The following is a 25,686-nucleotide window of genomic DNA, read 5'->3' on the forward strand; positions in this document are numbered from 1 at the left end:
TACCCAACAAAAATACTCTGGCGCCGCCACTGGACGGATGTAACAGAGGGAATCCGGTCAGTTTTCAAAATAAAACATCGTTCAGACTCAGATAATAAATAAAACGGAAATAATGTAAGTTATTTTTTTTTTCTCTGCGACCCGGTACCAAATGAGCCACGGACCGGTATCGGTTCGCGGCCCGGGGTTTGGGGACCCCTGCTGTAGAGCACATGTGTTTAAAAAGCAGGAAATAATCCTTGATGTGGTTTAGAACAGGATGGCGTTTTATCACAGCAGAATTTAACTTTATCTCCGGTAGAATTCTGATCAGGCATTAGCTCCGCCTCCTCTTCTTTTCTTTTTTTCAAGCTAAGGACCCAAAATCTGCGTTTCTCTAACAGGGCTGCAAAAGAGGGGTATGAGCAGTATGAGGCATGGCTACCATGGCAGACATGTTTTGTATAGGTATGGCCCTACAATATATTTTTCCAATATAGCATCATAGGTCCACTTTAACTGAAGATATTGTAAATAAATGTAGTGAGTAAAAGTACAAAGTCCCATCAAATGTAAATACTCAAGTTAACTACAAGCATCTCAAAATTGTTCTTAAGTATAGTACTCGAGTAAATGTACTTAGTTACTTCCCACCTCTGGCTAAGCTAAGCCGCCGTCTGCAGTATCTTTACATTTACCATAAAGGCATGAGACAATCTTCTTATTTCTCTTTTTAAAAAATGGATTAAGTGCATTTCACAAAATGTTGTGCTTTTGCTTATAGAATTTCTGACTAGAGTTTCAGATCCAGCCAGACACCTGAGAACCAACGGAGACAAGACACAGCAAGAAAGAAAAGGGTGAGTAATGAGGAAGAAGCCACAGGTGAATGAAAACACTAGAAGCTCCTCTCTGTGCTGAGCGTGTGTCTCTTTAAGAGCTGGAGCGTGCTATTGAGCAGGAGGGAGGGGGGTCGGTTGGCTGCATTGGAACAGTCCTCTTTAACGAGCAGATTTGCTGAGAGAGAGACATACACACACACATGGATCAGGAGAGAGAGAGAGAGAGTAATACAGAGAGAGAGAGAGAGAGAGAAATACAGAGATCCAGCCATAGGAGGAGAAGAGATTGTGAGACCAAGACAGGAGGCAGGCAGGCAGGCTGTGCGTCAGCCGGCACCCCATAGGGAAACATGGACACAAGCAGGAGATGCTGAAGAGGACAGAAACAGGATCATATAGATGGATGTTATTTCATCAGGCGGGCAACCTGAAGGCAGCCCACGCAGAGGATAAACCACTTATGGACGCAGTGGATTAAAGATATAGAGACAGACTGAGAGAGAGAGAGGGGGAATAGAGGAGGATAAATTAATCAATTCAGTTGTTTATTTTCATTGTCTGTGTGTGCGCACTTGCTGCCAGAACGATTGTGTGTGTGCCTACAAATCGTGTGTGTGCATCAGGCTGGAGACTGCATTGCTGCTCCCCGGCACCACAGGACGGACAACTAAAAGAAGGCAGCCAAGCAGATTACCTTATGTGATATCTGTCTCTTCCTCTCTCTATGCGTGTGTATGTGCCTTCCATGCACAACCAGGCACAGTGTGTGTGTGTGAAGGCTGAGAATAAGAAGAGGATGGGGAAGCTTGAAGTGATCTACAGATTCTAAGCCTGACTCTAAGTAGTCTTCTATTTTGTCTGATCACCAGGACCGGACTCAAAGAAAGAACTGCCTCTTTCTTCATCCCTCAACACACAGCTCAAGTGTGGGCATTGCTGTTGATCACATGGTTTGCTTCTTTGCCGGATAACTGGAGGATTGAAGGGCTGCCGCCGGAGAGTCTTCTCGACTCTACACCCAAGAGAGGTGGGGGCATCATCAGGTAGGAAGCAGCCGAACGCGGGGGTCTGAGCGCAAAGCCAGAGAGGAGATGGTGTTAACTCCTGCTGAGAGAGGATAATGGCAGCTCTGGGCCCACTCCCCTCCTCTCTCACCTGCATCTGCCACAGACCAGCTGAGCAGTGCTAGCCCATGCTACAACAGCTCAGCTAAAGGATGGTGTGAACAGCATCACCCTTCCCCACCAAGCCGGGAGACCCCTGACACCCCAGTGAGGGGCCACATTGTGTTGCTCACCTCTTGTCTCCCTGCTCTTCTGCCAACCAGCTGAACACAAGGGGTGGCATTGCTTGATTTCTGTGGGAGTTGTCTCCCCCTCCCTCCCACTCTCTCCTCCTCCTCCACACCCCTAACCTCACCCACCTCCATATTTAGCTCCATGGATTGCTTTTAGCACCAACCTGTCCGTCTTCTTTCTCCCTACGTTTTCTTTTTTTTTCCTTTTTCTTTTTGTCGAGGCTTCAGGGGAATTGCCAAGACCTGTTTCATGCATGTCCACTGGCGGCAGGTTCAACTTTGACGATGGGGGGTCATACTGCGGAGGGTGGGAGGAGGGCAAGGCGCACGGCCACGGGATCTGCACAGGACCCAAGGGCCAGGGCGAGTACTGCGGTTCCTGGGCCCATGGCTTCGAACTGCTGGGCGTCTACACCTGGCCCAGCGGGAACACCTACCAGGGCACCTGGTCTCAGGGCAAGAGACACAGCGTGGGCATCGAGAATAAAGGCCGCTGGGTGTACAAGGGCGAGTGGACGCATGGCTTTAAGGGACGCTACGGCCTGCGGGAGAGCACGGGGACGAGTGGGAAGTACGAGGGGACCTGGAACAACGGGCTGCAAGACGGATACGGAACAGAGACGTACTCAGATGGAGGTAAGATTGGAAGTTGAGACACGGGTAAATGCATTGTGGGTGTTTTGAGGGTGTATGAAGCAAACAGTTCTTGTCAAGAAGCAATCTGTGAGATTGATTGACAACTGCCGTCTGTGAAAATGACTTGATTGACCCGTCGACGAAGAGTTACAGAGGTGACAGGAATTTGTCTGGAGGTCTCCTCGGGTCATCCACACACACACACACACACACACACACACACACACACACACACACACACACACACACACACACACACACACACACACACACACACACACACACACATGCACACGCACACGCACACGCACACACACACCCAGGCAGGGGGTTGCATCAGGACAGGTAATCGTAATGATTTTCTATCTCCTCTAGTTTTCTCTCATTAACTCTTCGTCTTTTCCAGTCTCATTGTTTCCCTCTCAACCCTTACCCCTAATGTTGGCTGCATGAGGACACACTGCGTTTTTTGGAGGCCTTCAATCCAGGCCAGGCAGTCTTGGGGGATGTATAAAAGGTTGGAAGGACAGAGGAGGACAGCAGCTCCAAAGTAACAAGTCCCAAGAAAACAAGTGTTTTTGGAAAAGTGCATAGATGTTCAAATCAACGTCTCAACTTGATTTCCCCACTCTAACGTTCCACTCCAGCTTAATGACCCCTGTCGGCTACCCTCTAAAGTATCTTGTTAAATATACCACATTAGAAAGATAGACACTTCACTAGCATTTGTAGGACCTCCAAACGAGTGAAGTCCTAGTTGTAGTTATCGTGCGTCCAGACCAACAGATACTAAGGCATTTCAACAAGCCAAGACTTAGTTGGTTCCAATCGGAGTCTGGTGCGGTTTGTTTGGGCAACAAACTAATGCAGCAATCGTATCCTCGTGCGGTCTACAACAACCTGCCAACGTACACTTGCGAGAGGGGTTATGGAATGCTTCCAGTGAACCCTAGTACGCTTCAAATTGAAGGAGAAGAACATTTTGACTTTTTGGGAGAAATTGAATCAATCATTGTTGTGTGTTCGCATCAGGCCTAACTTGATACACTCAATGGATACGTGGGCCCTCATCAGAGGCGTTGCTTAGGAACACTCTGAAACACCCAAAGCACGATTACTGCCGGTATCGACAACAGAATCAGTGGTTCGTTCTGCTCCGTGATCCGCTGGCACTGTTTTCTTCATCATTTTTTATTTGAGTGAAAGGCTGAATGCAAAGTGATTTGAAGGGTCTTGAGACGGGATACAGCGTTATATAAATACAGCGCATTTACATTTACCATGATATCAACCCACTGGCATCGTGAACCCTGAAGCTGTGCAGCTCAACATTAAGCCAATAACAGTATATTTTGGACGACACGGCGACATTTTAAAATTTCAATACTGCATTTTTACACTGGCTATATACTGTATATATATATATATATATATATATATATATATATTTTAAGCGAAAGTTAATCTTAATTAAGTGTTAGCCACTTTAATGCATGTAACATATTTGAAACTATACATTTTTCTTTTATATGATATGAAAAATAATAATTAGGAGAACATTTTTACAAACCTCTTCCTTAATTATTTACAATATATATACACACATATTTCAAAATACCTTTCGTGTGTAGAATCAATTGAATCATCAGATTTGCCCTGAAATTGAAATCAATGCACTTTGAGTCTCTGAGACCGAGGCTCGGGTCAGTCACTGTTAATGAGACACCCCACACCATATGGATTCCTGTTTACAAATAGATATACACACACACACACACACACACACACACACACACACACACACACACACCACACACACACACACACACACACACACACACACACACACACACACACACACACACACACACACACACACACACACACACACACACACACACACACACACACACACACACACACACACACACACACACACACACACACACACAGGACCCTGCATGGCCATTGTGCATGCAAAGATGCACACACACAACATCTGGTGTTGAGCAACAGAGTTGAGAGTGTAGCATACATGCAGTTAAAGCTTTGTTGCATAACTCTACAACAAGGAGGCCTGGACCACACACACACACACACACACGCACGCACGCACGCACGCACGCACACACACACACACACACACACACATCAAATCTGCACACCAGACTGATTTGAAGGAGTTGAATCAGGACAAAGGAGAAGGAGGCGGCCTGTCAGATAACCAGACAGATGGACGGAAGGAGGGAAGGAGGAATAGATGACAGATGTACACATTGATGTATCAGTTAATTGATGAACTGATAATGGAAAGATGGCTGGTTGGAGTGAGGGAGATGATCATGATTACTAGGAGAGAGACTGTAATGACGGGAGAATGAGATCATTACAGTAATAAAGGAAAGGAAAGCGCCCAAAGAGGAACGTGTTGGAGAGAGCTCAGTGGAGTATCTGAAGCCACATACTGTACATGCAGCAGAGATTGGCCTAGTTCTGAGTGTGTATCCAGCTCCAACAGTACACAGTGTTCTTATTATAACAGCATGCATGTGTCCTTGATTCCGTCTAGGAGATAGAATAACATGCTCTTATAGAAAGGATTGATGATCAAGGTTGATCCTAACACAACGACATGCAACCGAGAGATAATAAGAAACATTGCTATGGTTGACCTACTCGACTAACAAGATGTTCACGTGGCCTCACTGAGCCGTCTTCACAGTGTCCTCAGCTTGATACTGTGTCTGCACATTAGGCGAGACAAACATACAAGACTTGTCTCAGGCGTTCACACAGGTATATATGTGTAATGGGCTAGTGCTACAGAAACTTTAACAACATTGAAGAGAGACATTGGTCCTTATGCAAGATCGATACACGTACACATTCTTATTTGTATTAGTCTAACAATGTACGATCGCTCAAGGGCAAACTTACAAAGGTCAGAAATAAGAAATCCTTTATTCTTTTCATCGAGGGGAAATGTACACAAAGTAAAGTGCAGATACATGCAAAAGTAAAAACAGTATTCTCTTCAGCACACCTGGGTAGGAGAAGATTTGGAAAATTAGGAATTTTTAGTGGATCTAGAACTGACTTATATTCTTTTTGTTCATAGCAGTAATTTAAGAGAAAAAGAACTGTTAAATTACATTAATTAGGAAGAGTAGTTTTAGATTCAACAGATTGGACTTGTTGTACCTTGGTGCCATCTTGTTGGAAAGAGTGAGTGAGTGAGTGAGTGAGTGAGTGAGTGAGTGAGTGAGTGTGTGTGTGTGTGTGTGTGTGTGTGTGTGTGTGTGTGTGTGTGTGTGTGTGTGTGTGTGTGTGTGTGTGAGCTTGGGAAACACAACGGGAAGTCCACCTCACACTGTCTGCTCACACCAGCCCCCCGGGCGGACTCCTGAGCTGCTCGGGGTCCGCCCTGGCAGAGGGTGTGCCTATTGTTCTATAGCTGTGTGCCAATTGGTCCATTTGGACGTGGTGACGTCAAGAGGCCCCGGAAGAAGAAAAAATGGAAAATGAGAAATCTCCAACGAGGCGTTCTGGGGCAGCATAGACACGTCTTTTCTGTGTTAGAGTTGTACTCCCTACAGGGTGTACTTGGAGGGTGTGTGACTCTGCAGACCGTTTACATGCAGAAACATCTTCATAACACACAAGGGGACGGGTGATAACCGTAAAAGCATGGCATGGGACCTTTAAGATAAACAATTCTACTTATATGGCCACTTTATTAAACGAAAGAGTATTTCGACCGTTATTATAAATGTTACATGTAGAGATGTCCCGATCCGATCACGTGATCCGGGATCGGAGCCGATCACGTGATTTTCAGAAAATCGGGGATCGGGAGAAGAAAATCGGGGATCAGGATTTTTTTTTTTTTTTTTTTATAAAATATTTTTATTTAATGTTACAAAACAAAAATGACCATGTTCACGTCTTAAAGTCATCCTGAGGACTTAGTTTTGGTTTAAAATTACACAACATCATGTATGTGTTGCTTTCTTTGGGCTTGTTTTCAGACCTGGTTGCTTATTTCTCTGAAAGCTGGCAACAGAGTGGGCGCAGTGTCTAATAGTAGCAGTAAGCTAACGAGAGGCTACGTTCAGCTGGTGACTCGGGAGTCGGGACAGAGAAAATGTCAGGAGTTTGGAAGTATTATAAAATTGAAAGCGAAGGCAGTGTAACAGCCAGATGCAATGTTTGCAAGGCAGAGGTTCCGCGTGGTGGAAAGAACAGAGCTACGTTCAACACGACCAATCTAATACGCCACCTGAGAAACAAACACCAACAACAACAGGACGAGTACACAGCGGCCACTCAGGTAACGGCACTGAAACAACCGACACTTTCAGAGACTTTCAAAAGGAAAGAGAGACTGCCCCAGAACAGTGAAAAGGCCAACACAATAACAGCCAAGATAGCTGAATTCATCGCGTTGGATGACCAGCCGTTATCTGTTACCTTTTTTTTCTCTTAATGCATTGCATAAAGATCAGATCAGGAAAAATCGGTATCGGCAGATTGTCAATATCAAATGATCGGAATCGGATCGGGAGCAAAAAAAGGTGATCGGGACATCCCTAGTTACATGTATTTTCTAATTATCATCTTACATCTCACATGTCAGCCTTTGTGATTTCTCACAGTGTACTGGACCTCAGTCATGCATACATGACAGAGGATAATCCTCAAGACTTTTTCATTGTCAAATCAAAACCCTTTAAAGGGGCCCTATTATGCACATGTTCAGGTTTCATATTTGTATTTAGTTTCTTCACCTGTGACGTGTTTACATACTTTAACATTCACAAAGTGCTTCTTTTCTCATACTGCCTGTTGGTCAACATCTCAACCACTCAAACTGCTTGGGAGAGAAACGTTGGGATGTAAGCCTCTGCAGACTATTTGCATGCACAACAACCTATTTAACACAGTCCAAAAAGCATAACAGGGCCTTGAGCAAGTGATTTGAACATGTCCATGTTCCTCTGGCATCACAAGAAGTGACCATAGGTCGTATGTCTTCACGTTGTCCTCCGATATGGCCAACCGCAGGTCGCTCTGAGACTGAAGCTGAAAACCTCGAGGCTCCGTCATGTCCGTAGCAATAAGAGTGAGGAGCCAAGATGCTCCGCTGCCTAAGTACTTTTGGAACACGCTCTGCACTTCAGAGCCAGCTATGTTTCCCACAGTCAGGTCTAACTCACTGCCAGTCCCACTCTGCCCTCCAGCTGCACCTGATGCCACCTCTCCAGGAGTCACTCCTCCTTTCTCTTAACTCTGCTGTTTGGCTTCTCTCCTCTACCTCCTCTCTCTATCCTCCCTCGCTCCACTGCCTTTCCACGGAGCCGATCGGTACAGTAGGGTTTCCATAGCAACGCTCACCGACATGCAGCAGGTCAGCGTGTCACGAGGGACTGAGTGTTCGTTGCCGCTATTGGCCTCTACCAGGCTCTGATTGGCTGGCTCGGCCTTCCGGGCTAATGGTGTTTACTGAGATGAAGAGCTAAGCTGGCTGATTACCGACCACACACACACACACACACACACACACACACACACACACACACACACACACACACACACACACACACACACACACACACACACACACACACACACACACACACACACACACACACACACACACACACACACACACACACACACACACACACACATACACATACACATACACACACACACACACACACACACACACACACACACACACACACACACACACACACACACACACACACACACACACACACACACACACACACACAAAGAGAGAGTGAAGTAGAGTAATAAGACGACAGATTGTGTAATCTTTTGAGTGAGAAAGGAAGTGAGTCACAAAGGGAGAGGCAGCACGCTGGCACTGTGCACACTGGTGCGAGCAGCTCCAGATTACAGCAGTGGTGGCTGCTGTATCTAACATCAGAAACACCACACAGTGCCAAACAGAAGCTCACGTAGACATCCCTTGTTCCATGAACACTTTACAGAAACAGAATATAAAAGAAGAAGTGCAACATTCTTTATCTCGGAGTGCATCTACATGGCAGATTCCTCATTAGATGTAACTCAGCAGCATCCTGACCCCGCCCCCCAGCTGTTTGCAGATATGCTACTACAACATTGTAATTGTCCTCCATGAACACATCTCGCTAGCGTGCTAAACGCCGCTAACTGTGCGGTAATTATTCCAGCTCTGACCATGTTATGTAAGCTGACATAATACATTCTCTCCCCACATTTAAGTACACCCAGCAACGACAGAAATTATGTTCTAGTCTGAGATATTATAGGTGGGCCAAATGAGATGAAACATAAACGCTTCCTTTGGGTCATTTCATGGTTAGATGCCACGTGTTGTAGCTCGATAACAGGTGCATGTAAAAGGCGTGTGGGAGGAGGCTACCCCCCTGTTCTCTATGATACTGTAACTAGGCGTGTTTCTATGGACCAATCAGATCAGTTGTGATTACCATTGAGAACCAATTGTATAAGTTTGCCATTCTTAGTTTGCTATTTTGACCAAGTTCTCCCTGTTTGTATTCTATGTATCTTTCAGCATTCTCTTGGCTGTCATGGTGAACATCTATCGCCTGTGACTTCCTTGTTGTTGGTGTTAAGTGCCTATCCTTCCTAAGTGCCTTTTCAAGGGTACTTTTACCTGCAGAAATGTTCTTTTTCTATATGTGCGGCTTACCTACAGTATCAATGACTTTATCAACTATAAGTTTTGGCCTTATTCCAAAAAAGACAACATTCCTCCTGAACTGGGGCTTATGCAAATAAATGTTCCACTAATATTAACATTTACATGCGGCTGTGCATACACATAAAAAAAAAAATCCACCGGTGGCGGACTTGTTGGATCGTGCGAAAACAGACAGCCTCTTCCATTCCTCTGACCGCCTTCTTCAACAGTTTGGTGCTGCAATATTTGAGCAAAACGTGTTGATAACGAAACGTGTTGATAACGAAACGTGTTGATAACGAAACGTGTTGATAACGAAACGTGTTGATAACGAAACGTGTTGTTGATAACGAAACGTGTTGATAACGAAACGTGTTGATAACGAAACGTGTTGATAACGAAACGTGTTTCATAATGATTTGGTGTACATGTGTTTCTTCTTATACCAGTAATAGTGGATTTACCTTCGGGAATGCATCTCTCCCCTGCAGACTGTCAGTTGTTGTTTTCTTGTGGGAGCAGACCTGATTGTAGACGAGCACGAGACTGTGGTAAAAACCCTCAATTGATAAGCCTATTGTGACTGCTGTGACTTTGTTAGAGTTCAATACGAGGCCATGCCTTGTGAGTGTTTGACAGGCGTCGACATTTAGGTCTGAGCAGTGATGTTTATGTAGAAGTGCCCAAAAAGATGTGTTTATTGAAAGGCGGTAAGCACAACCTTACAATAGCTCTTTTGAAACGGATATTTTATCATATTATTATATCCTTTGCGTGAAACCAAATCAACGACACTATTGAGATTTTTTTTTTAAGAGTATGGCAATAAGCGATACAATACAGGTGTAAGGGAAACTTCTGTGTGGCAACGCAGTGGGAGTCACCGACTCAGGAAGGAGACACGGTAGAGCAGGAGCTTCGATGTCAAACACTGGAGGTTTATTTGGAGTTACGGCCGGAGAATTCACATCACAAGTCACACAGTCACGGTCTGACTGCACGGGTGGTTGCCACGTCAACTCTGGAGCGCCTCTCTCTCGTCAGCCCATTTAACTGGTTTCACAGAGTCATCAACATATTTAGATAAGATAGTTTAACCAGTTGGGCACACTGAGTCACTTGCGTCCGTCACTTATGGCCTCGAAGATGTCATACCTTGGAGTCCACAAACAACAAAGAAGGAAGTGTCCCAGTGCACCCACAACAACAGACCATCTGTGACCTAGTGTTGACCGGTCACAGAATGGGAACAATAACATTATGGCTGAAGCAGCCTGTGTCCTTAAAGGAGATAAACAAACATCAGGGTTGGTCCTGTACGTCATATCTAGGAGTCTAGGTCAATAATTTCCCTAACAAAAGGTTTTGTCGCCTAAGACACCCAGTTACTAATACTGCAGATGCAAGGACTTTGATAGTTGGACCAATCAACATTGAGTTCCCATATTTGAAGACATCACTTTAATAACATAGATATGGTGCGGAATGCCATTGCTCAGTCTGCATACACAGTTGTAATCTGGTCAGTACTGTCCCAGTGAAAGCCCCCGTGCTTCTCCTGTTGCTGTGCAGCTGAATGCTGACTAATGCCTTTCTTCTGCTCGAGATGATCCTGTTAAGCACTTTGCCTGGGAAGGATAGGACTGTGGTCCCTCCGTAGTGTGCACACTCGCTACAGCTGCCGTGTGTGGCAGATGAAGAGAGGGCGGAGCATCTCCATCGTGCTGTTAAAGTAGGGATGTTGGCAGGTCCTGATGCCTTTCCAGATTTCCACGAGGTGTCTTTAAATCCTGAGAAGATTCAGCATGTCCTTTCTTCAACTGTGGGTTTGTCACGGACGGTTTGTCAGATTGTGTGGATGTTGATGAACACACTTCATTTGAGATCTAGTACAGGGCTGTCTCTCTGACCACATCTTAAAGATGTATTGTTGTCGAGACTTATAGAGTGGTGCAGTGATGACATATTTGTGTAGGGCAACCTGGAGGTTAGCATCGCAAGGGTTCCCCATACAAAAAGCCAATGGGATTATTCCATTGGCTTTTTTTATATTGCAGAAAATAAACTTTGAGGCAAACACACGTTTATGATACTTAACACTTTTTTTCAGCAGGATAATCTTCAAATATTTTCAGATTTTTGAAGCATCGATGCAATCACCCGAGGTTAACAGCTATCACCACTGCTTAGCTGGTGGCTAATGTTTGCTGTGATGACGTTTTGTAGTCTCATCCCCTAAACGCACCAGGAGCGTCTGCGCTGCGTTACGGCCGCGCTACGGCCGCGCCGCGTTACGGCCGCGCCGCGTTACGGCCACCACCGTCTTTCAAGTAGGAGAATACATGCCAGCGTTCTCCTCCGGTTTACAGGCACTGTACATTATATATATATATGCAATAATTATGATGATGAATGCATATTTTTTTACCACTAAAATACAGCAACACATCTTTGATTCATGTCGTTTATAACTGGAATATTACAATCATTATTAACTGTGTCTGTAGTCTACAACACAACAACATAGGAAATAACAACAATAAACACGATTTAAACAGACACAAACATAAACCATTTAACTACGTAGCCTACTACTTGTAGAAGTACAAATGTCCAGGAAATATTCCAAAATCAACAACAACTGCGAGGCTGCACACACGACGCTCCGCTTCCGCAACGTTTTGAAACGCGCCTGGTGTGTTAGGTCGCAGGAGGAGGTCGCAGCATGGCGCAGCGCAGCATGGCGCAGGGCGCAGCGCAGCGCAGCATGGCGCAGCGCAGCGCAGCATGGCGCAGCGCGGCGCAGACGCTCCTGGTGCGTTTAGGGGGTAACTGAGCCACGTATTTTATGCCGTGGCGTAGAGCACAACATGAACACCTCTTCAGCTTCAGACCTTATTTCAGAAGTCTAACCAAAAACACATTCAAGAAACTTCCAAATGAGGGAACCTGGAGTTGTAACTCATTCCAGGGCCGTATTCACCATATACATTGGGGGGGACACATCCCCCACAATATTCAGATACACTCAAAATGTCCCCCCCCCCCCCAATAAATAGTAAAAAAAAAAAAAGTTTTTATTTTTTTATTTAAATAAAATTGCTATTCTATGACTTCTTTATTTTGGTTATCTGTATACTTGAAAATCTATATTTTCTGTTATTGTGAGCTTCACCAAAATGGTTTCTTTTCATATGTAAATTGTTTCCTTATTTTGTACCCGCGGGTGTATTTCGCTGTTGCACGTCTGAGTCCACCTTCAGTTAGCTTGATGCTCCAAGCAGGTCAGTCATGTTTTAATTTGCCCTCCATCAGTTCTGGTATCTTTTCTAGTTAGCCCTAAAGTAATCTATATTATTTTATTTCGTAATGGTAATGTTAATGAACCCTCCGGTTTAGCTTCTTTGTGTAAGTAACTTGTAGTTCTGATGTTAAAAAACGAACTTTTCAGGAATAGTAGCTAACTAGCTGTGGGCTAGCTGGTTTCAGTTGTTAGCCAGGGTTTGGCGGGCTAGTGTCAGTAGGCTATATAATATAGATATCAATATAGATGTTTTTTAAGTAAATTCAGATTGAACATAGTAAAAAAATGTAAATGATAGTGTCCGTGCAAAAAATAAACCATTACTTATTGTGAAAACCACCCTTGAATGATGGGATAGTAGACTAAAAGCTTTAGGAATCCAAACTATAACATATAATAAGTACCCTGTATCAAGATTGATGCAAAACAAGTATTTCCAAGGCACACCTTTATATGATCATTATAGTTATACAAAATATGAGAATAACAGAATAACAGGTATGAAATCATTCCAACTCATACTACAGTTTAAAAAGGGAGTGATTTGTAAAATATGCATAAAGAAAATGTAAATCTCTTCAGTTCTGTTTCACATGGGTGTTGTTGAGATGTATCCATAGATTTAGTCCCTAATGTTGCTCTCAAAGTGCACTAGATTGATGCTTTTAACTTCAACATTTAAAAAAAAAAAATGTTCCCGGGGGAGCATGCCCCCGGACCCCCCTAGAGGAGGTTAGATCCCCCACCCGCCCACACCCCCCGTCAAATTGTCCCACCCACATTGAGGATGCTTCCTACACCCATGCCTGAGACACAGTTTTGTGACTATTGTTGTGTTTTGCGCCCACGAGCAGGGGCATGGGGTTTAACAGGTTTTAAAGTATCCAATGTGTTAGTGATTTTTATGTATTTTCCTTTAGAATGGCAGGAAATTAGTATTCAAATTTGTATTACATTTTTGGTCCCCCCCAATGTTGACTCCATGAATACGGCCCTGACTCATTCCCTGTTGGACTGTTGGTGTTCATGCCGTCCATTTGATGCCTGATGTTGTTTGCCATCATGTATTCGTATGATTGATCTGGATAGTCCAAAGGTCAGTACAAGTAAAGACCACCCATTTGTATACACAGATTATACTGGACTATACAATGAGGTCACTGTGGACGTTTTCAAATGTTCAAACTGCCATGTTATGACTGTCTTTTTCATGACATTTTTTTGCAGATAAATAATCCTCAAATGGGAATCTGAAAGACTCAGACTGAAAAGGGGCCTAAGCAAAATCTCTTAAACGGATAACGGTCCCACACAGCGATGTACACAGGCAGGGGTTTAGCTTTTCACTGACTTCCCTTGCTTTCAGTGATGTGAGCATCGTTCAGCTCGTCCGTCTGTCTGCAGTGCGTCTCTGTTGCTGTCTTGTCTTTTAAAAAGCTTATTTCTTGCCAGTTGTATTTTCTACCTGTCTTTAGTAACCATCTGTTTCTTTTTAGCTGAGCAAACGTTTCTGTTTTCTTCAGCTGATATCAAGGTTCTTTATTGTCAAACTAACAGAGTAATTATGTCGTTGAAAATCGTAGGTCACAGGCTTCTGTGTTGTGTTACTTGATGTTATATTGCTTTCTCCTTTTCCTTCTTTGTTATTTCTTACAATACAGTTTGTATCACTTCATAAAAGACACAAAATAACTGGCATTCGCTCTCAAGGACACACACCAACACGTGGCACATTTCTCCTTTAGTTTAGTTGCTTTTTTGAATTCCCACAGATATTCTCCAGTTGTCGAGTAGAGAAAAGTATTTATTAGTTTTTTTTCAGAGCAGATGCTAGTACTACGTACCTTCTCTACTACCACAACAAGCCCTCTGCAGGCTTTAGCTTATGCAATGAGAGTGGTTTGTAGTGAGGATTAGCAGTGATGTCTGAAACATAAAAACTCTAAACATCTATCTGGGAAGTCGGCCCTGCAACACTGCTGATGCAATACTGCCTGGACATACTGATGAGTTTGATGTGAAGGCCACTTCTCTGAAAACAGAGAATGCATGAACATTAAGAGAGAGGAGGACGGTCTGAAACATGCCAAGGGTAGTGTCGCTTTGTTTTTGAAGAGCAGGGCAGAGTCTTTTAATTTCCCCCACTGTCGTAATATATTTTATTTCACATTCCCCTTGCAGCTTAATGATAACATAATTCAAAATGGTTTCTATGAATGTCTTTCACTTTGTGGTCGCACATGTTCAAATAGTGATGCGTTGACTCCTTTGGCTGTTTGTGATGGTTTGCTTTACTTATACTGTTGAACTGTTCAGAGATATTGGTAGAAGAGTATTCTCTTTTTTCTAGGTCATAACAAGAGTTTACATAAACAATTGATAAAAGAAAATATGGAAACTGTTAGTACTTCCCTTAAGTTTACATTTCAGATTTTTTTATTTACATTTTCTGCACATTTTACTTCTAATCCAACACATTTCTGAGGCAGATATTTTGTTTTTCACTGCATTATATTTTGTTCAACTGAATCACTCTTATGATACGATGCAGGACTGAACCTTTCATTAAAGAGGCTTTTCCTTACCTTCCCTTTTTCCCTTGCCGACTGTGTTATATAGGGTTGTGTGCATGTAAATGGTCTGCAAAGGCTTAAGTCCAGAAGTTTCTCCCCCGCACCCTATTTCTTAGGACCATAGTATTCTCCTTGAGTACAGGAGTACTTATTCCACCACAGGAATACACTGTGAGCTCTGGTCTACACCAGGGGTGTCAAACTCAATTTCATCGCGGGCCACATCAGCATTCTGGTTGCACTCAAAGGGCCGGTTGTAACTTTAAGACTATATAAATATACATATATAAATATATATAAAATATGTATATATGTATGTATTATATGACATTATTGCCTCTGCATTTGATTACTATCGGATAGGGTAATAACTACATAATTAACTACGTCTGAAAGCAGAAGTCTGGGGCAAATAATTGCAAGTCTCTTCAGTGCACATGTCACAAAATGAGATGCATTGTGGGACATGTAGTTTATTGGCAACGTGCTTCTGTAAAGCGGCATGTAACCGTATAATAAACGTATTATATTTTTTGCAAGCTCTTGCGGGGCCACATAAAATGAAGTCGCGGGCCGGATTTGGCCCTCGGACCTTGAGTTTGACACCCCTGGTCTAGAGCATTTGATAAGTACTGAAACATTGACATCACTTTCACTGAAACCCCTCCTCGTAAAAACAATATGACAGATAAAGAAAATTGATCATGTGTAGTATTGTTTCTCCCTCTGTTTTTCTCTCGCATACGACACACAGACAATCTTTGAATACAAGTGCTTACATGTAGAAACAACACATTAATAATTCATAAAATAACCAATTTCAACTCCTTCACAGTCTGCTTTGCTCCATGATTACACGTCCTACTGCTGCGCTTCACAAATCAACATGTTTAGATGTAAAGTGGTATCAGAGGAGAAAAACAAATGATAGTTGGGTTTAAACTAACAGGTAGATATTATTAAGTGTATTCTACTCCTAAGACTGAAATGCAGACCCTACGAGACAGATGGTCTTTAACCTAGAAATAGAGAACAGACGCGCGCATTTGTTAAATAGACAATTATGAATTCAGCCCAGGGGTTGGCGCGTGATCAAATCGCTGTGCCTCTGTGATGTTTCCACCGCTTTGATCTCTCCGTGTTAACTCTTTCCGTGCGGCTGCATCGTGCCCGCGCTCGCCTCGGCCTCGCTCACAGCCCCGTATGATGGGGAGTGCTTCCTGTTTGGCCTCCAGGCAGAATCAGTGAAATCGTTTTGGCATGCGAGTTGTGAAGCAGATTCTCCTCACAACTGTCGGCCCAGGGGTTGAGGCCTTTCCGTACACAGCAATCCAACAGCTGTGACATGTCTCCTGTCACAAAGCAGGCAAAGCGTTTATGTTCTGACTGTGGAAAGTGTGTACCTCGGTCTGGCAGATGCTCGTATCTTTCTAGTGTTAAGCCACTGATGTCACATAGAAACTGTGCATGTGTTTGATTTAAAAGGAATATCAGCAGCCTGCCTTCTCACACTGTATATTTCAGCACCATGGAGAGCGACAGGGCACCATTGAAAAAGCAGACTGGTGCATTACTGATTGATGGGGTGTATGATTCCAAGGAATCATGAAAACAACCTAAACCCCCCCTCACTGCTAAACAGATATCTGTTCCCTCACACGCGAAGCTGACAGGTTTGTAGGAACACCTCGGTCCAACCAATGCAGTCTGACGCTGTAAATGCTGCTGTCGTGTTGGCATAGTTCGCTTTTTTTAGGCAACTTTTTATTGTATTATTTCAATTTGATAGACATTGGACCATGGAGGCTTTAGTTTGGAATCCTGTCTGACGATCGCCAGGTTTACTTTATTTACTTTAATTAGTAGTCTTAATCAAATCAAATCAAGTTTTATTTATATAGCACATTTATAAACGATTTTTGGTCGAGCCAAAGTGCTGTAGCCTACATATAATAAAAATAGCCTACAGTAGAGACACTTTACAGCAAATACAACAGCACAGATTGTTCAGAATATCAGTATGAGAAAAACGACACCCTCTGTCCTGAGACCCTCTGTCCTCAGACCCTTTGTCCTTAGACCCTTTGTCCTTAGACCCTCACATCGTACAAGGAAACACTTCCGGAGAAAACCCACAGTTTAAAGGGAACATGGGAGAAACCTCAGGGAGAGCAACAGAGGAGGGATCCCCCTTAAAGGTCCCTTGTACTATTATACAAAATCCACTTTTTCATGTCTTTTCTACATCAACATGTGTCCCCTCTGCGTTACGAGATTTGGAAAGTTTCAGAAAAAAATATTCTTTCCCTTTTTGTCCTGATCCATTTATATAAAAAGTAAAACCTGTCTGAAAATGAGCTGATCAGATTTTGGCCACTTTGTGATGTCACAATTATTTTTCGGGGTGTGCAACGATTAGCGGTTAGCCAACCAAGGTAATCCCCCCCCCCCCCCCCACCTTGTCAACTGAATCTCCTCCAAGAGCACCATTGGTTTCTTTCAAACCAAACATCTTCCAGAGTTGAATGTTTTCTAAATGCTGGGCCTGCGTTGTCAGGTGGTTGCTGAAGATGTTTCTTCACACGCACGTGTTTTGGCACATTTTAGTTTTTTTATTTGCATCGTTTGGGAAAGTGCAGCAACTGGGCCCCCCCCCACCCGCGGGAATTTGTTGTTTTTCTAGAAAATGACCATAGCCTCAGACCTCGAGGTGCTGACACTCATGCCAATCTCTGCATGCTCCAGCGCATACTGATGAACCCATCAGAAGCACATCTGCACAGAATAGAGAAGCAACTCTGGGGACCCCAAACTGGACCCGAGTGTATAAAAAGTACAAGAGTGGTTGATACAATACAAATAAAAGAATGGGGAATATAAAGCTAAACAGCTGGTTAGCTTAGCGTATCAGTAAGACTGGAAACAAGGGAAACAGCTAGCTAACACAATCCACTTGTCAGCAACTCTAAAACGTAATGAATTGTTCTGCTATTATTCCCTGAAGCCGACAGGTCGTTCTTTTGTATCGATTCCACCTGTTTGTGCACTGGAAGCAGAAAGACACAAGAACGTGTGTGTGTGTGTGTGTGTGTGTGTGTGTGTGTGTGTGTGTGTGTGTGTGTGTGTGTGTGTGTGTGTGTGTGTGTGTGTGTGTGTGTGTGTGTGTGTGTGTGTGTGTGTGTGTGTGTGTGTGTGTGTGTGTGTGGATCTGTCTGTCATATGCTCGTCCAGCTGTGTACTGACATGATTACAAAGGCCAGATGTGCTGACCAGCTTTCTATGACACAGCCTGTTTTTTTGTTATGTGTTTCAGTGCTTCCCACAGAATTTGATTCTGCCCCCCCCCCCCCCCGGCAAGAAAAGCCAAAGGCCCCTTAACCTATTCGGGTGGCCCACGCATCCACCCCCCCCCCCCCTCCAATAAGAAAATACATGCGAGTTCATGGCTACTTTCTTGTTGCTCTGTGTTGCGTTGTTAATGAGTGAGACACACCGGAGTTGAGGATCTGTGGGGTTTATTCTCGCAAAAATATGACGCCTTATTCCAGGGGTGTCAAACTCAATTTTATCCCGGGCCACATCAGCATTATGTTTTTACTCAAAGGGCCGGTTGTAATTTTAATTATATATAAATATACATATGTAAATATATAATATATATTAAATAATGTATTATATTACATTATTGGCCCTGCATTGGATTATTATCAGTTCTGGTAATATCTTCCTAAATAACTACGTCTGAAAGCAGAAGTCTATGGCAAATAATTGAAAGTAAATATTCAACAATTACACCCATTGTATGGTATATTATATTCTTTGCAAGCTCTTGCGGGCCACATAAAATTAGGTCGCGGGCCGGATTTGGCCCCCGGGCCTTGAGTTTGACACCCCTGCCTTATTCCAAAGCGACTTACAATGAGCAAGTACAGGGACATTCTCCCTGGAGAAACTAGTAAGGGCACACAAGTAGTGGTGTTCCAGGTGGGATTTGAACTTGCAACCTTCCGATCATCAGCCCACCTCACTATCCATTAGACCAGCCGCCACAGATAAGTCAACGGATGGGAAACACTGTATATATGAGGGATGAGGCGGCACGGTGTCTTCATGACGAGGGCAGATTCAGAAGTACACCACTTTGAACTCAAGTGATTCAAAAGAACTGTGGACCGTGTGTGTGTGTGTGTGTGTGTGTGTGTGTGTGTGTGTGTGTGTGTGTGTGTGTGTGTGTGTGTGTGTGTGTGTGTGTGTGTGTGTGTGTGTGTGCTTGTTGTTCCTGTGCGATCGTCTTGGAACGTAAGCAAGAATACGATTGGCTTATAAAATTGGCTTCATTCAGCACTTCCCACTTCACTGACACTCAAGCCCACAAGGGAAGTGTTTGTGTGTGTTTGCGATACAGAAGAAGAATCTGGTCGCAGCCCATATATGGGCGCTCGCTACAGAGTGAATCAGAGTGCTGTTACATCAGAGGTACGGCAGGCGGGATGAATCACTTGCACTCCTATTGGCACACACACTTCCGTTTGAGTGTGTGTGTGTTTGTGTGAGTGTGTGTGAGAAAAGAGAGGAATGACACAAACACATACTCAGATGGCCTACTTCTCCGCAGCATGGGGATGTAAGGACTGTCATGCAGCAGGGATACGGGTAGTGCATCAACACTGTGGATGGATGGGAGGAGATGGACACACAAGAGGAAGTGACTCCCATGGACAGAGCTACTCCTCAAACTGTTACTTTGTCTACTTATTTCATCAGAAACATATATCACAGAGCAGAAGTGTTGTAATGTTGTACTGCTGTTCAGTTATTGCAGTTTCGGGGTGTTACTCAAAGTCAATTCAGGTTAAAAAAAACCTTTGTCAATATGGCCATGCAGAACAAAAGGAAAGGACGCCAATCACGTTATACTGTACCTCCCGTCCAGCCAGGACCAGAAGAGTCATGTTGCAGAACCCTTTATTGCCCCCCATATCGACAACAGACACTGGAATGTAGCAATATAAGTATACATATCAAGGCTTTGTGAGTTTCCATCCGACAGAAGCTCAGGCACGCGGGTCGGGAAACCAGACCGACATTCGCCAAACCAACCGTTCTTCCTCCTTGAGTTCTTTTGTCTTGAGAACCTTTTTGGAAACATTCCCCATGTAGCATAAAGCATGGGTTGTACTCTGAAGTGGACCCATAGTGGTTTTGTTGATTCCCTCCAGAGTCTGCTTGAAGGAAGCATTCTACAGCACATACTGTACTGTGTGCTCACGTTGAGGTCCCTTCTAACACATGCAGTCTAAGCCTTACATGGTTAGCAGCATGTTCTGCATGGGGTTGTGTGTGAATGGAAGCAGGGATTGACATTCAGGACAATTAGTACGTCAATATCCTACTTTAGGACATTTACGTTACATAGTTACACTTTAGGAAGAGGATTCTACTTCTCCGTTGTAAATTGAAGGCGATCTAATGCGAAGACCCAACTTTTGAAGTCATTGTATCACTTTATCGACTTTTAGCGACTGTTTAGCATTCAAGCCAATACTTGTGTGAGCGATGTGTCTGCTTGTGCACGCTTCCCCTTGAACAAATATTATTATTTTTGAAAAGGGTTCTTATAATTTAAGATATATGTTGTTCTAGTCATCCTGTGTATGCAGCACCAACCTTCACACCTTGTTAAATCATTAGACATACAGTATGTGACGACAGAGAATATTTATGGAAATTGGTATTTAAGTGGTATTTTTCTTTCTCAGGAACATTCCAAGGCCAGTGGGTCGGCGGGATGCGGCATGGCTACGGAGTCCGACAGAGTGTCCCATACGGCATGGCGGCAGTCATCCGCTCCCCGCTCCGTACCTCCATAAACTCTCTGCGCTCCGGTTCGGAGCACAGCAACGGCACAGCTCTGCTGGACCGGACCGGCGCAGTGGTTCCTGGTACTCATCCTGGTCCCGGCACTCTGACCACCAGCGTCTCCATGTGCAGCACAGGCAGCAGCGGCAGCAGCCCCGCTGTGTCTCGGGGGGGGTTCGTGCTGACGGCGCACAGCGAGGCTGAGCTGCTTAAGGGAAAGAGAAAAAGCGGACTGTTCCGGAGGTCCATCCTCTCCGGGCTCAAGCTGAGGAAGTCCGAGTCCAGAAGTTCTTTGGCCTCCCAGAGGTCTAAACAGAGCTCGTTCCGGAGCGAGGCTGGGATGAGTACCGTGTCCTCAGCTGCGTCTGATATCAACTCTACGATCAGGTAATAGCAGGAGTAGACAATGTGGGTGTGGTGGGAAAGCCCTGCTGCCGGTCAGGGAGGGTTACGGCCTACTAGTTAGTGAGGTAGAAGGTTTAGTACCAACAAGCAATGCACACAATGAAAGGCTTCGTTTTATATTGTAAACCGGTACCCTAGGAGTCACTCTGGTATATTTCGCACCTTACAATTGATGTCCAATGACAACCTTCAGTGCCAATGTTCTGAAGCATTTCGGTTCAGACTTTGATGCAAGAGACTGGAGTTAGACTGGATTCATGTCTTGTTTTTACTAACTGTTCCTTTTTACTAAGATCTTTCTCCACCTCATTTCAATAAGCACCTTAATGTAGAAAGCAAGAATACAGAAAGAAGTTGGGATTCAGTCTGATCCAGGTTTGAGTCGTCCAATATGAAGTTCTGATTGTCATACACAACATCTTTTACATTTCATTGTTTACACATTATTATGTAAAGATCTATACTGTTCATCTTTAACTGAATTAATCTAAAAACCTTCCTCAAGTCCCCAAATATCCTGTTTCACATAGAAACATGTCAAAGCTGTTTCAATGTCCTTTCAACACAACATGAATAACGTCATACTCTGCACTTAAAGCACTCTTACAATAAAAAGTCCTGAAAAAAGAAACAGTTAAATAATTGGAGGAACCAGAAAGTGAGTCAAAGCAATTGTCATTGAGTAATTACATGAATAAAAGCAGGGAGAAAGAGAGAGTGATTAGACAGGAAGTAATGACGTAGGCCCGCTGAAAGCAACCCGTCCTTCAGTGGGAGTATTCGAGGTGAGAACACGCACCTGTCCTATTTAAGCGTCTTAAACATGTATTGGAACCTGGTCCAAATCGGCCTTTAGGTCAACAGATCAGGTTGCTTGTGAGCTGGCCTGATAAACCGTTTACATTGTCTTATCCAGTGCTAAGCCTGTTATTCACACCTCTCTACTCCACTGTTTCTCTTCTCTGACCAATCGTATTGGAGGCACCGGCCAATAGTCATTCAAAGAGTGGACATTCTAATAGGTACCAATGGCGTACCAGTAGCATGTTGACTCCGAATGGAATGAATCAATCGTGTACCAATAGAAAGGCTTAATGTACAATTCCAAGTACGCTGGATTGAGTTGGCCTATTTCTAAAGGTACCAATTACTCGACGACAAGAGTCAGCAGCTCTTACCCTGCTGGTTGGCCACGTGGCTGACAGCAGCTTATCAGGTCTGATTAATTATTGGCAAAGCTGATAAGGAGAACAACTTCTAGGTGTGTCCACTCTACTGCTGTAAACATGTATACAACCTCTCAGGGCTCGTGTATGAATGCAAGATTAAATACATCCTTTTTATGGAGTGTATTGCAATTTATACAATATGTACTGAAGTGTAAGATAGTATCATCTTGGCAACCCAATATAAACACACATCTTATGCTTGGCCAGTAAAAAGCATACTAAAGGGAAGTAACAAATCTAGGCCAGAGGAGGCAAGATTAAAACAAGCCAATGTGAAGATTTCCTAGCAACTTGTAAAGGACTGCACGGTAGCAGACCACGGGGGAGTTTCACACAGAGGGTTGCTTCATGTGAACAGACAAGTGAATGGGGGAAATATCAGTGAAGCCTTTTTACTGTATTATCTATTGTCAAGTTCTTCAGATGTTTATCCTACATAGCACATCCAGAAACAAATATACATTTCCAGTTGTGATCTTTTGAATTAAAAGGTTGTTTCCAAATGTTTTGCTCTAAAACGTATTAGAAATAGTTGAACATTATGGAAAGGTCGTTGTTATGACCTGGCTCAAAAGGCCACAACAAAGAGGAGACACGCCATATCAAGCTGGATGCAGCACAGCCACACCCTCTCCAGATGAACCCACAGGGGCATCACGGTCCTATTGTCTTTGTTTCCAGGTGACAAATGATATCAATCTTAAGTCTTTATGATAAGAGTTTAGACTTGACTGAGGACATGTTTAGCCTAGCTTAGCACTAGACTTTAAACAGAAGGAAAATAAGCCATGAAACTTCCCATAAAATCTCACATTTTAATTTTTCTATGAAATATATTTTTCTCTTTCAATTTCTCTTTGTGTGCAATTTACATAGACTTCATACTGTATGTACATTGCTGAACTTTGTAGGAAGTGATAGGCTTCTCATTTGGTCAGGCTATCTGTTCTTTCCATGCTTGCAGTTTTTATGCTAGGTTAAGCTAACCACTTCCTGACCACATCTGAATACTTTATAAACACTGGAGATGGAAATCATTGCCATTAGCGTACCAGCAAAACCGATGCCACATTTTATCTTTCAGCCTCGGAGATGCAGATGCAGAATTGGCCGTCGCAGACGACGATGTGGACGCCACGGCAACAGAGACCTACTGCGGGGAGTGGAAGAACGACAAGCGAACAGGATTCGGCATTAGCCGGCGGTCCGACGGGCTGCAGTACGAGGGGGAGTGGCTTAGCAACAAGCGCCATGGCTACGGCTGCACCGCGTTTCCTGATGGCACAAAAGAGGAAGGGAAGTACAAACAGAACATTCTGGTGAGCGGCAAAAGGAAGAACCTGATCCCGCTCCGGGCCAGTAAGATCCGAGAGAAGGTGGACCGAGCCGTGGAGGGAGCGCAGAAAGCCACCGACATCGCCCGGCAGAAGGCTGAGATCGCCATGTCCAGGTAGGCGCTTTACGCTGGTTTGTGGATGAGTCTGACTTGTTGGGTTAGTCATTCTCCACCATTCCTTTGGTGCAAGTAAAAGGCCACCAAGTCTAGAAGTGATCGTGTGTTTGCTAGCTAGGTCATGGCTAATGTGATGTGATAGAGGCCTTGAAGATCAACGTTGTACTGTTAGAGATGGGGTCCTGAATGAGCACGAACATTACTTCCAAAGCGGTTTCTTTTCTTTTCACATGAGAGTTTTCTTGGTTTGTGTTCTGTCTGTTTGTTTCCTTTTACTGGTTTGAAGTGACATGGGAAAAGTACTAATATCTGTACAAGGTTTTACAGAGCCTGGTCATATGGTGTAGCCATAATCACTTTCTTAACATTTCCACTAGCTGTCTTCATGTTCGTACTAATCTTAAACATTTCATCTTCAAAATGAACAGAATACAATGAACCATCAGAGTCACTGACCAAATCAGTGGCTCTTACGGTCCCTACACACGGCGGCGTGCGTTGCCGCTTCATCGCTTCTGCCCATTCACTTTGAATGGGGTGACGTCACGATTCGCCAAACTGCATTGTGGGAGAAAAGCGTAGCTTCTCTCGCGGTGCTCGCTGCAAAAGTAGAGCAATGTTCTACTTTTGCCGCCTCGACGGAGGCGTCAGCCAATCAAATCCCTCGTATGAAAATCTGACAGTACAAGCAGTAGCCAATCAAACCGCGTGTATGTTGGAAGAGCCAGACCGCAGTTATTTCCCCTATGTCAAAAAATGAAGGAGAAAATGATCGTGGCGGTCGGGAATCACCCGGTACTCTATGACCAGTCCCTCTTTACATACAGGGATACAAACCGGAGGAGCCAGGCATGGGGGGAGGTGGCAGAGACAGTGGGTGAAACTGGTAGGTTTTCGCTTGTTTGGGGAGTTTATATCCAGTGTATTTCGTTTGAATGGACAGCTAGCAAGCAGAGACAGTATATTTAGCCAGCATGGATGTAGCATGAATGCTTTGCTTTGTATGTCCGGGGCGGGACATTCATGTGGTTGGTTGTTGGTCGGGCTGCTCGCGTTGACTCCCCAAGCTCAAGACACGCCCACCGCCAAGCGGCAACGCACGCCGCCATGTGTAGGCGCCGTTAGCAAAGGAGACTGAGAACACTGTTCCAGTACTTCCTCATTAAAGAGACAGCGAAAGACAACAACATCATGACCAAATAACTCTCTTGCCAAAGACTGTATTTTGAGCCATTAACATTTTGAACTCTATTCGTATGAATCTGTTTTTAATACTGAAAGTAAAATATCTAAACTAGGATCGTCCTAATCTAAATCTAGAACTGAGCTGAACCGTCAGAATCAGCACTACATGTTGAATTGGTGTGAATGGATGGCATTCACTTATAAAA

General features: G+C 44.0%; 1 protein-coding gene across 1 annotated transcript in view; it reads left to right on the plus strand.

The window, feature by feature from the left end:
* The first annotated feature begins 1,048 nt into the window (after positions 1–1,048).
* The window catches only part of jph3b (junctophilin 3b), a 58,309-nt gene continuing 33,671 nt past the window's right edge, over positions 1,049–25,686 (plus strand). Inside the window, exons 1-3 of the mRNA XM_034086066.2 lie at positions 1,049–2,754; positions 21,109–21,595; positions 23,927–24,292. Of these exons, the coding sequence (XP_033941957.1) occupies positions 2,373–2,754; positions 21,109–21,595; positions 23,927–24,292 (1,235 nt within the window). The 5' untranslated portion in view covers positions 1,049–2,372. The remainder of the gene's footprint in view (positions 2,755–21,108; positions 21,596–23,926; positions 24,293–25,686) is intronic.

The sequence above is a fragment of the Pseudochaenichthys georgianus genome, chromosome 6, assembly GCF_902827115.2.
Source record: "Pseudochaenichthys georgianus chromosome 6, fPseGeo1.2, whole genome shotgun sequence".
NCBI lineage: Eukaryota > Metazoa > Chordata > Actinopteri > Perciformes > Channichthyidae > Pseudochaenichthys > Pseudochaenichthys georgianus.